This window comes from Dromaius novaehollandiae, chromosome 3 (genome assembly GCF_036370855.1).
Source record: "Dromaius novaehollandiae isolate bDroNov1 chromosome 3, bDroNov1.hap1, whole genome shotgun sequence".
Classification (NCBI taxonomy): Eukaryota; Metazoa; Chordata; class Aves; order Casuariiformes; family Dromaiidae; genus Dromaius; species Dromaius novaehollandiae.
This window is the reverse complement of record NC_088100.1, coordinates 68,074,874-68,086,697: the sequence shown is the minus strand read 5'-3', so window position 1 is coordinate 68,086,697 and position 11,824 is coordinate 68,074,874. Positions and strand designations below refer to the sequence as shown.

The 11,824-nt window shown below is 41.9% G+C and overlaps 1 protein-coding gene across 2 annotated transcripts in view; it reads left to right on the top strand.

Annotated features, from left to right (window-relative positions):
• The first annotated feature begins 16 nt into the window (after window positions 1–16).
• SYNJ2 (synaptojanin 2) overlaps window positions 17–11,824 on the top strand; it is a 69,684-nt gene continuing 57,876 nt past the window's right edge. For both annotated transcript variants that reach the window (XM_026122204.2, XM_026122202.2), the window contains exons 1-2: window positions 17–647; window positions 11,280–11,366. In XM_026122204.2, the coding sequence (XP_025977989.2) occupies window positions 527–647; window positions 11,280–11,366 (208 nt within the window). In that variant the 5' untranslated portion in view covers window positions 17–526. The remainder of the gene's footprint in view (window positions 648–11,279; window positions 11,367–11,824) is intronic.

The window sequence follows — 11,824 nt, the reverse complement described above, 5'->3', positions numbered from 1 at the left end:
GAGGAGGAGGAGGAGGAGGAGGGCGGGCGGGCGCTCCCGCCCTGCCGGGGACTCCCCGGGGAGGAGGGAAGTGCGGAAATCCAGCCCGCTCGGCCGCCCTCGGGAGCTCGAGCAGAAAAGCCCTCGGGGACCGCTCGCCCCCAGCGCCTCGCTGGCGCTGCTGCCCCCGCAGGGCCGTAGCCGGGCCCTGGGGCGCTAGGGGAGGGGGAGAAGCGGCAGCCGTAGGCTCTCCGCGCCGGCGTCGCGCTGAGGCGGCCGGCTCCCGGGGGCAGCGCCGCCGCTCCCCGCCCTCGCTGCTGCGGAAGGGGGCTGCTAGGGCCGGGTTCCCCCGCGCGCCCCCGCCGCAGGGGCACGGGGGTCTGCCGGCGGCCCCCCCGAGCGGCTGCGCTGCCTCACCCGCGGGCGCGGGGAGCTGCCACCGTTTCGCTCACTTCTGGAGAGGGCGGCTCACCCGCGCCGGGCGTCGTGGGGCACGTCCCCCAGGCCCGCACCGCCCGCGCTTTGCCGCCTGTGCTCGGCGGCTCCCATGGCTTTGAGCAAAGGGCTACGGCTGCTCTGGAAGCAGGAGCCGGGCCCCAGCGCCCTGCTGGAGGCGCGCGGCCGCCAGGACTGCCTGCTGCTGGAGGCCGGCACCGTGGCGGCACTCAGTAAGTGCCTCCGCGCCGGGCGGCGGCTTCCCGCGTGGGCCCGGGCGGGGGGAAGGGTTTGCGGCGGGTGTGGGTGCGTGGGGGGTGTCTGGGGTGTCAGTGGGACACGTGGTGTCGAGGACGTGCGTGGGGTGCACGTGAGGTATACATCTGTGGGACGTGTGTGGCATCTCTGGGGTGTCTGGGATGTGGGGGGTGTCTGTGGGATGTGTGAAGCATCCGGGGTGTCTGGAAGGCGTGTTGGTGCCTGTAGGGTGCGTGTGGTGTGAGTGTCTGTCCACAGTGTTGCATCTGTGGGACTCATGCGGTATCTATGAGACATACATTGTGTCTGGGGGTGTGTGCGTGGTGTATGGGATGCATAGGGTGTGCATGTGGCACCTGTGAGACACACGCTGTGCCTGTGGGGTGTGCGTGTGGCATCTGTGGGATGCATGGCGTGTGAGCATGATGTCAGTGAGGTGTGGACACCTGCGGACAACTGCTCGGTGCTGGGGTGTGGTGGCAGTGGCCGATCCCTGGGAGGTTAGACGCACTCTTCCTTGTCGGGTGAAGAGGAAGGGGAGTGCGGGGACCTGGACCTGTGCAAAATGTGCAGGGCACCAACCATAGGGCACTCGTCCCCCTCGCTTTAAACCCCGTGTCTGGCATGGCCCTCAGGGCCTGCCTGTTGGCTGAAGCTATGGGGTGACCCCTGTGCTGTGCCTTGGCCTGCATCTCGGCCGGCATCTCAGCCAGCTTCTCCTCCTCGTGTGACCCCAGGCCAGGTCTGCCCCTCACCAGCTTTTTCTCTGCTCTGGGTGCCCTTAGCCCTCTCGCCAGGAGCCAAGCTGGGAGAAGCAGGAGAGGCCACCTGCCTACATTGGTGGCCACGGTGCTGAGCACCTCTACTGTGCGAGTCTTGTACAAGCCTTACTGCAGAGGAGGCTCCAGATAAGGGGACAGGAGCCTGTGCCTCTTGAAACTTCTGTTTCACTACATCAGGTCCCAGCCATCAGTGTAGACATGCAGCTCACAACAGAGATTGCATTGGATGACTTACTTGAAATTAATGTCCTGTGAAAAAAACATAACTCCTTGCTGCGGTGCTGTTCCTACCCTTGTGGTTGTGCTGTGTATAGTTGTTAACTGAGTGTTTGGCTCTTAATGGAGGATCTCTGTTCTCATCTGGGGCAGTGGAGTCACAAACATGCTCAAGGGTGTCTCATCTTGCGTTTTGATATTTGCTGCCCATGAGTTAATGCAATGCTAATGTTTAGACAGTTACAGAAAAAACAGGTGATTGAGAATGTAAGGTACAATAAGCATTGCAGGGGAACATGTTGTCCTTGTGCTGTGTTATTAAATTGTTTTGCATGTAATAAAAGTCCTGCTCCTGCAGTCATGCTACGGTTTACAGTGCGATAGGAGTCTGTACTCTAGAAGCTCAAAGGAAAGGGGGAAGATTTAAACTGTAAACTCTTTGTAGTAAGAACTGTGTGTATTTCGTGCTTTCTACAATGCCAGTCACAATGTCAGCACTGAATCTGTGCCCACAGAGGAGAGCGAGGGCAGCATGAAGAAGCTAAATTGCATCTTCCATGATACACTGTGGCAAAGCATCCAGACTAAAATGCTTCGTTTTCAGATGTTAGGGATTTTATGTATGAAGAAAGCCAAAAAAAAGGTCTACAGGTGGCAGATGATTTTCATGAAAACAGTTCTGATAGTGGAAAAACTTTGACCGCTCCTGATAAAGAGCTGTTACTGTCATACTCTGTTTTTTTTGAATTTTAATTTTAGATTGCAGAATACTCTGTAGCTTTTGTTTCTTCTTGAATTCATTGGTAATACTAGACCTAATGTGCAGAAAAAAAATGTAACATTTTTCTAGGTTGTTTTGGTAAGTTTTTAATAAAGTGATGTGCAAATTCTACTAAAGAAAGTCTGGCAGTACTGACACTGTAGCCACTTTCCCAGATCCAAAAACCTGTTGGCATTAAAGCTCTCCATTGGAATCAATGGGTTTTGATCAGGCTTTTGTTACTGTGATGAAAATCCAAAGCAGCTCTGCTATCTAAAGCAAATGTGCGTAAAGAAGACTGAGAGACTGGTACTTATCTAGTGACTCAGCCATTTGTATCACTAGTATTTGGTAAGATTTTTTGCAGTGTAACTAATTACAATAGCGCTCTCTCCCCCAGTGTTGCTGTCCTCCATTTTGAATTGCTATAACTAAAAGAGATTAGAGAATTTATGTAGACTCATTTAAAATGTGTATTAATTTTCTGCAAACATTTTTGAGTAGTGGTCTGTGTAGTGGCATGTTTCCCATGACTTTGAAAGTCAAATGTCACCTCTTGAGAAAATTGTAATCATTCATGCATTGGCATCCAGCCTGCTCCATGTTAATAGCTTTATCTTTTTAATTCATTTAATTTCTCTTTCCCTACCTGGGCTAGTTCCTATATTCTAGGGAAAAGCTAGTTTATCCAGTTGAGCCTGCTTAGTTTGCTTTATAAACAACAGAAGAAACAAAGGACCAGAAAAGGAGGGAAAAACCAACAGTAGGCACTGTGATGGTAAATTTTCAAGAATTGTGAAGTGGAAACTCCACAGCCAGGGTGATACCAGAAACAGCATTAACTTTGTTTTGTTTTTACTAGACTTTAGGTTTGTACTGACCATAACAAATTTCAGTGGAAGGTTAACACTTTGTATATGTGTATTTCAGATATACTAGCCTTAGGATTATACTAACTTTGGCCTAATTTTCCATCCCTGAAATGCAGTCTTAAAAATTGCATACCTGTGCCTTATGCAAGCTTCCACACTCTGTATAAAAGCAAATATATATACCTGGAGCACTGAGGTTGTACAACAATTTATACAGTTCTGCAACAGCAGCCTCATGTGAATAGAATAATGGATGGACAGTGAAGAACTGAAAACACATTTATTCCTTGATGATTATTATTTTTCCATAATTACCACATATCACTTTGGACTTGAGCAGGTATATGACATCTGCATTTTTTTTGAAACTTCAGTTGCTTCTAGAATATTTTTGTACCAGAAGAGACTTAAATGTTTTCAGTTGAACTACCTCCCTTCTTATTATCTAATTCAAGTGGCAGAATGGAGTGAGAACCATCCTAGAATAAGAAATGTTACAAGCAGGTAATCTAAAAAACATACACTTGTATGAGCACAGTGTCTACACAGGCCATAGACCTCCAGCAAACCCATAATTAATAAAATATTTTCAAATATGTAAAACAAAAAATTGGTATTATGTTGTGAATAGAAGACTAGATGCTCTTTTCCTACCTCAGGAGGATGTAAAAATCATGATGATTTTAGTTGTATATCGGTTATAGTTCAGAATTTCAGCATCCAGTAATTTTATACTTTTAACTTGAAAAATAGTTGCACATTTGATATCTCAGTAGTGAGAAAGTATTTTGGAGATCCTTAATTGTCCAGGAATTCAACAGCTTATAAAATAAGGGCACTCAGGCTATCACTGGAGTTTAGCCTAAGCAGCTCTTGAAAGAGTCAAGGAAACAAAAAACAGAGGGAAGCCTGGCTACAGGACCCCAAGCCCCTTAACTTTTCTGTATAGTGCTGTAACAGGGTAGCCACACAATTTTCTGTTCTCTTATAAATTAAACAGTATTTTTAAAAACAGTTTTCTTCTTCTTCTTCTTCTCATGATGTCACTGTAGGGGGAGAGGTAAAACTTACTGTTTAGAATTTAACAGTACGTTTTGCAAGAGGCCTTTTTTGCCATTAGCTACCCTAAAGTTTTAGTCCTCCCCAGAAGGATGGGTGAGAGCCTGAAACAATCCTTCCAGGGATTCTCTGGACTAGAACATCACTAGTTAGCTTATACTGTGAAAGAAACTTACAGTAATGAAGGATGAGGAAAATTGTCATTGATTTAAAAGCTTTTGCTTGCACGGTAGTGAATATAGATATAAATGCAGTTCCTACTTCTAGCACATTACAGTTTTAACACTTTATAGGTGAAATGAACTGCATGCTGAGGCTCTAGTGCTCAATTTTTTTTAAAGTTAGTTAACTTCGTTATAGTAGATAATCACAGTGAACTGTCAACTGAAGTGTTTTGCTAGAGAAGTTCAGCACAGTATGTGTGTTTTTGCAAGGGCAGAGCTAAAGGGTACACAATTCTTTTTTGTAAGCACTTTGATTCTGGAGTTAGCTTTATTAAAGGTTTGTACAACACCTATCACAGCGGATCCTAAACTACTGCGGTCTTTTGAAAGTACTGAGATACAATGATGATAAAGTGCAGGTTTTTACAAGTAAGACTGCATGTTTTTTCTCCAGAAAAAATAACCTCCCAGATCCGGGAAGTAAGCCTTTACTGGAGACAAATTTGCATATGGTTAAGTGGTATACAGTCTGCAGAGCAGCTCTGTGGCTGCTCTGCAGCTTCAGTTGTGGGTAGAGTTTGTGTGGTGACTCTGTGATGTGGCTGTGCCAATACTCTGAGTGAAATCTGAGTATAGCCTTGCAGGGGGAGGGATGTAAAACCAGGATGTGGCACTTACCTAGGTGCTTTTTTCATACAGAATACAATCTCTGTGCTGTCTGTACCTGCAGTTTACAATTAGTTTTAGTTTTGTATTTATGTGTATAAATATGCCACTGAATGGGGCTATGGAAATCAAACACCAGTACTTGTGCAAACTTGTGTATGTGAGATGACTGACATATTGTGGATGTATTTCTATACACTATTTCTATACACTGTCTAAAACAATGAGCCCTTCAGCATGACTCATTTCAGGTGTAAATGTTGCTTGCTGGATTATGTCTGTAGTAACTGTCAATTTCTCTGTTAATATATGCAGTGTTCGACAGGAGTCATAAAGATAATGGTAAAGCTCCACAGGTGGGATTTCTCTTGAGATGACTGGTTCAGACCACAGGAAAAGGCAGTAGAAACCTAGTGTTTTCATGAGTCCATTCTTCTTCTGTTGTGAATCAATATATATTCATATATATACATACAGGTTATACTATATGTGAAAGCATAATCTCTCACTGGAATCAGAATGTTACCAATATAATACCAGTGAACTGACTTTTCCAAAATGCTACTTTTTTGGTTTCTTGTATTTTCAACCAGAAATGTTGCTTTCTAGAAAATGGATAAATACATTATTTAACATTTTGAACAGCCAGACATTCTTAACTGTAACTCTGCCCACACACCTGTATTGCTTTACCTGTATTACAGAATGCAGCCTGACTTGCATAACACCTGTGTAGCTTAGGTTGAATGTAAAAGGGAAGGTTTTAGTGGTGAAAGATAATGAACGTAAATGAAAATAAAACAGAGTGCTTTAGGCCTCTCTGAGGATGACAGAAAACAAAAGTTGGAGGCAAGTTAATCATCATTCTCACATATGTTCTTGTGTATGAAATTTCTGTCTGGTTATGTATTTGCTTTTTCTGGGAGAAAGTCATACCCCTTTCCCCAAATGCTAAAAGAAGCACAAATAATGGAAACAAGTTATTGAGGCAACATCATGTCAAACCTGTGATTCTACAAATACTTTAAAACACTGAAGAATATATATAAATATATATATAGTGGTACTTACAGCTAAGCAGATGTCTAAATATTTGCAGAACCAGGCTTAAGAAGTACAGGAGAGAGCCAGAATCTGTGACCTTTTTCTTAAAAAGCTCTGTCTTCTGTTTCACCTGACTGTTGCAGGTCTTACTGTCTCTATCCTTAATGTTGGATTTGGAATTATGGTACCTTTCTGCCCTCTTCTTCCCATCACTGAAGTTTGGAGCATCATATATTTGAAGAGCCATGTAGGTTCCTGCTGAAGTCAGTGGGAGTTGAATGAGCCCTGAGGAAGGGTTGAATTAAGGAAGGTGCTTAAATCTGGAAGGTTCCTGCAAGCCATGAAATAAAAATTGCAATTTATAAGTGAGAAGTTGTGCTTCAGTAGTCTGTGTGGGACTTCAGGTGTATATGCCTCTTCATGGTGTTTTTCTGTGGTTGTGAAATATTTTGCGCTTTGGGAAAAGGTCACTTTTAACTGGTTTTATTATAGTTTGATTTCATTGAATTAGCGTGTGTGTCTTGTATTGCAGGGGTTAAAATCTTGAGCTGACCTTACATATAATTTAGATCAGGAGCTTTTAAATAATTGATGCTTGAGGAATGCATATAGTGTGCACACAACACAGTTGTGGTAATTAGTGCAGAAGGGTGGATACTCAATCAATTACATGCTTAGTGGAAGGAAAGTTTACTAAAAAATGTAAGTGGGAAGTTTCAGTGGGGCTTGGTAATTGCTCTGTGTACTCTTTAGTATCTGTAGCTATTATTAAACAATAAACAAATGCACTATATATTTGAAAAACTTGACTTGTTCCCTAATGAGGAATCTTTCAGGTGAGTTTCATCAACTTCTGTAGCACCAACTTTCATTACCGATATATATATTTCTTTCTCTCTTGCTTGAAAATATATTTCTCTCTCTCCTGCTTGAAAATAAAGGATTCTACATGTGAGCAGTTCAGCACCCAGTTGTCTTCCTAGGTTTGCAAGCAGACAGCTCTTGCTGCCTGTGCATTTCAGAGCTTTTGTGAAAACCATTACAGAATAAAAACTTTCTCTTTGGAACCTTAACAGAAAATCACAGAAGTTATTTTCATGTTACTGAGTTAGTGATTGGATAAGTGCTGTATCTTTGGACCCACCTAGCTGTCAAATGTTGTAGCTAAAGCAGGATTAAAATATTTTTTTAGCCCCATTTCTGATACTGTTAGATCATAGACTAAGTTCTTTGAATCTAGCTGGAATCATTTTAGTCAGTATCATGAAAATTACTTTAGTGTTCTTCTGTTAAATCTTCCAAAGAGAAAAATTTAATTCCGTAATTCCCATCTCCTTTTCTTTGTTTGCCTGTGTGTTACCACCCACAGAATAATGTTAAGCAACTATGCAACAGTTTTAATTTGCTGTAGTGAGAAGTCAAATGGGTTAGTTAAACCAGCACTGAAATTATTCAGAACTCTCTGATTTGTGCAATGAAGCAGATTAGGGCTGAGCACGTGATCTGTCAGTGTGGCTCAACTGTGGGTGCAGCAGCCCCCAGCAGAAAGGCAGTAACTCCTTAAAATGCTGCAGCTGTTTTCAAAGTCATCAGCTGTCTTAGAGAAAAAGGGTCTGTAAAAGAGGGAGTGGGAAGTACAGTAGTCTAAGTGGCTAGGCAATCTAGTAAAAGAAAGAAAAATCTGGTGTTTAAAAGGTTATTTTCAGGGCAAATATAACACATGTAAAGAGTAAGAACTCTTCCTTGTGTTACTTGATAACTCCATAATACTTTACGACTACAACACTTCAGAGTTCTGTAGTAATTTTTCGCTTTAACGCTGTTCTTCATCCAGCATAGGCAATAGCACATATGTTAGTTTTGTTTGACTGTTTCTAGACATTCACCTTCTGGTTCTGGCTCTTCTGTGCTAGCATGATATGCAAATAGCAAATATTCCCAGAGATGTTTTAGACTAGGTTTTGATACCACTTACTTGAGATTTAATAATACAATTTATTAAGATTTATAAATATTTCTTTTTAATAATAAGGTACAAAGTTGGCTCAGGCCTTCTGCAATGTCCTTTCAGAATCATGCTTTGGCTGGTCATCCTTTTGTATGTATTGCTTTTCATAATGGTGGTTGTTGGGGATCCTTCTCCCTCACCCCCTCCGAACAAATTAAAAATTGGCTGGGCTAGTCAGAATACAATGGAGCTTCGCAGTGCTCAGCAGGAATGCAGCCGTGTTGTTACTTGTGTGCAGGCTGGGCACTGAGTGAGACATCGCTGTGCTGCAGGGTATGAGGAAAAAACAAGTAATGCTCCTGAATCCTGACTGTTTTTTATAGAGGTTGTGCAGGGCAGAGAATGCCTGCCTGGCCTCTTCTGCGTGAGGCCTGGTCCCTGTTCCACCTGTGGCCAGAACCATACTGGGAAATGGTGTTTTTTTAAATGCACCTTACGAGTGCGATGGGACAAGAGTCTTCCAAGTCCATCAGTAGCTATAATATTCCTCCCGCAAAATCTGGTCTCTACAAGCTAAAATTTTCTGGCCTCTGCATCTGCATGGACCATAGGCCAGCAGCTATGTCTGTATGGCACATTGTCTCCTGCTTTATTCACATGTGAGGTCTTACAAGCGTGGTGCGTCTTCTGAGAATACATGGAGGTGGTCATGGAAAGATCACTTTGTCACTTTTTTGGTTTCTGAATCTAAATTGCTTCAAGGAGCAGAATGGACCATACAGTAAATAAAAGAATCTTCCGTATGATGGAAGTTGTTGGCAAGTTGTTAGCCAGCCTGAAAGAGTGGTAGTGCAGCCCAGGACCCTCTTGGAGCCGACTCCTTCAGGTAGCTCTGCTGAGGCTGATGCCTGGACTGATCCTACTGTGTTGGCAAATGTTCTGTCCAAAGGTCTGCCCAGAGGGAAGGGGTTTTTCTGTTGGTAAACCAAGCTATTGGTTTGGTGTGTTTTGTGAGCTGCATGCCAGGAGCTGACTGATGTGCATGTAATGCTGCTTGCTCCACCTGGGAAGCTTTGGTGGCTCCTGTGGGCGCCAATGTCAACTGCATCTTGCCATTAGCTGCATGAGTTTTTTGTTGCTTAATTCTGCACTGATATAAATTCCATTCTTTTGGATCATGCTCTTAACAGCCATGTTAGAAGCCAGCTTTCGAACCCATAATTTTATTTTGAAGAGTATCACTGTGCTGTCAGGATGCCTTTTGAATGCTTTCAGGTTATGCCTAGCCTGCCAGTTTGCAAACCCCCACATCAGAGACCTGAATTCCTTTGCTATTTCTGTCACATTCTTTCTTCATACAGGTGGAATGTTTGAAACATGGATTTTGTTGATGTTTTTTCTTTTTTCTTTTAAAGGGGGTGAGGATAAGCTTTTAAGACAGAACAAATGAGAGAAAAATATCAGTGTGTTGTTGCTATCTTTCTTTAGTTGCCAAAGATGACACAGAAGGAGAAACATAACTTTTTTAACCTCTTTAAAAAATATATATGTATATAAAGAAGGCCCAAGAGAGCAGGGTATTTTTAATTGAAACATTTCTATAGTGTATGTAAACAGTTTTTGCTGAAGTTTTCTTTGAAGGGCCAGAGAACTGAGCTTCCAGAGTCTCAGCTCGTAAGAGGTGCTGCTGCTGAATATTTCAACTGTTGCTGCCGAGAGTTTTATATTACCCAGTAAAGATCCTTTATCCTCTTTCTGTTGCTAATGTTTTATCTCACTGGTATGTGTGGTATCAACATTTTACTAGCTTCTCATCATCCATTCAGTGTTTCTAGGAAAGCAAAGTAGATAAGTTGTGCAAGTCTGATGTTAAAAAAAAAAATAAGAAAAAATAATCTCGTCCTCTTTAATCATCACAGATACAAAAACTGAGACAAATGTGTCTTTGTTTCCTTTGGAGGCTGCCTCTACTAAGGACTTAAGAAGAATTATGGGAGTGGAATTATTCTTCCTTTTAGTTAAAAATGTCAAAGACAGATGAGATTTTTGTTTATTTTCCATGCTTCTCTCTGAGCTGCTTGCTTCTTGAGTTTATGAGAAGTCTGTTTCTTTGTTTTCTGTTTCATCATCCATTGCAGGCAGTTCAGTTCGTCCTTTTTATGCCAGGGGGGTTCAACTTTTTTTTAACTGTTGAAGTTTAATAGGAGTATAAGATTCTAAAGCATTGGCTAACCTCTAGAAGTACCATGTTTCTGTTTATCTGCTCTTCAAGAAGTAAATGGACATTTGAGGACCACAGCCTGTTTTCCTCATTCATGAGGCTAAATTTACTCCCCGTTTGGAAGTATATACAAAATACAGACTTGCCAGTTTAGGAAGTAACTTATTTTTGCTTTAATGTAGCCAGTGACAAGTTTGGGCTGTGTTCTGGCTTAATATCTAAATATTCAGTTTGTGGGACTCTAATAACTCCGCTAGTCAGTTATTGCAGAAATATACTAATCTAACAGCATCTGGCCCTTTAATTTTATTTATTTATTTTTAATCAGCAAATTCTTACTTCACTAAAATATAAGTTTAGTTCCTCTTGAAGTCAACTTCTGACATGCTATCTATGTCAGATCATGTTATCTTGAATACATATTTCTGATTCTATCTGAAATTAGACTATGCAAATAGTCTAACTGTATGTCAAGAAAAGATATATTACATTTTAGCTTATGGCCAATTAAGGTTTTTTTGATTTTTATTTTAGAAGTGTAAAGTTGTATGTCTCAGTATGTGCCTTTGCATTTTCTTATATTGATGCAGCATCTGCTAATATTTGCACAGTAGAATAACAACATTACTTATGATCGTGATGTTAGGAAACTTCGTTTGTGCCCTTCTTTCTTCTAGGGCAGAGGCACTTCGCTGCCATAGAGCAGTCCCACCACTTTATGACTGTGTTCTTAAAGCAGTGTAAACCTATGTGTGTACTGTAGTTTTGTTTATTGCATGAAATTATCCGAGAGGGATTGGTATAGACTATAGCAATCTGAAAACTTGGTAAGACCTGGAAAACTAAGGTTTGCTGCCTTTTATTTTGTTTCTTAGCTCCAGAAGAAAAGGATGCAATTAAAGGACAATATGAAAAACTCTTGGATGCTTATGGCTGCTTAGGGGAACTTCAACTTAAATGTGGTAAGTGGCTGACTGTATGAGTGAGATTATAAAATGCCCAGACATGCTGGTACTCTGTAGTGCCAAATAGCTAAAGTTGTCTGATTCCTTAACTTTTGAAAACTTAATTGGACTTTGTTACATACAGTTTGGGAAAGGTCTGTTTCTTTTTCTATGTTGTGTCAAAAGCATGCAGCCAAGTGATTTTGTTTTTTTTCCCACTTTTGTTTTGTCTAACATTCTTCGATGCCGGAAAATAATTGTAATTTTTTTTTACCACGTTTGTCCAAGCCAAACACTGATTTCCCCTTCTGTTTTGAAGGATCATGTCTAAACAGTGACTGTTTGTGGCCACCTGAGACTGCAGTCGTACTGACTCCCAGTCCTTGCTATAATGCTCAAATTTCTTCTAAATGGGTAATTCATATGGATAAGGATTTGCAGAAACAGGCCTTTAACTTCAGCTAGTATAGTACACA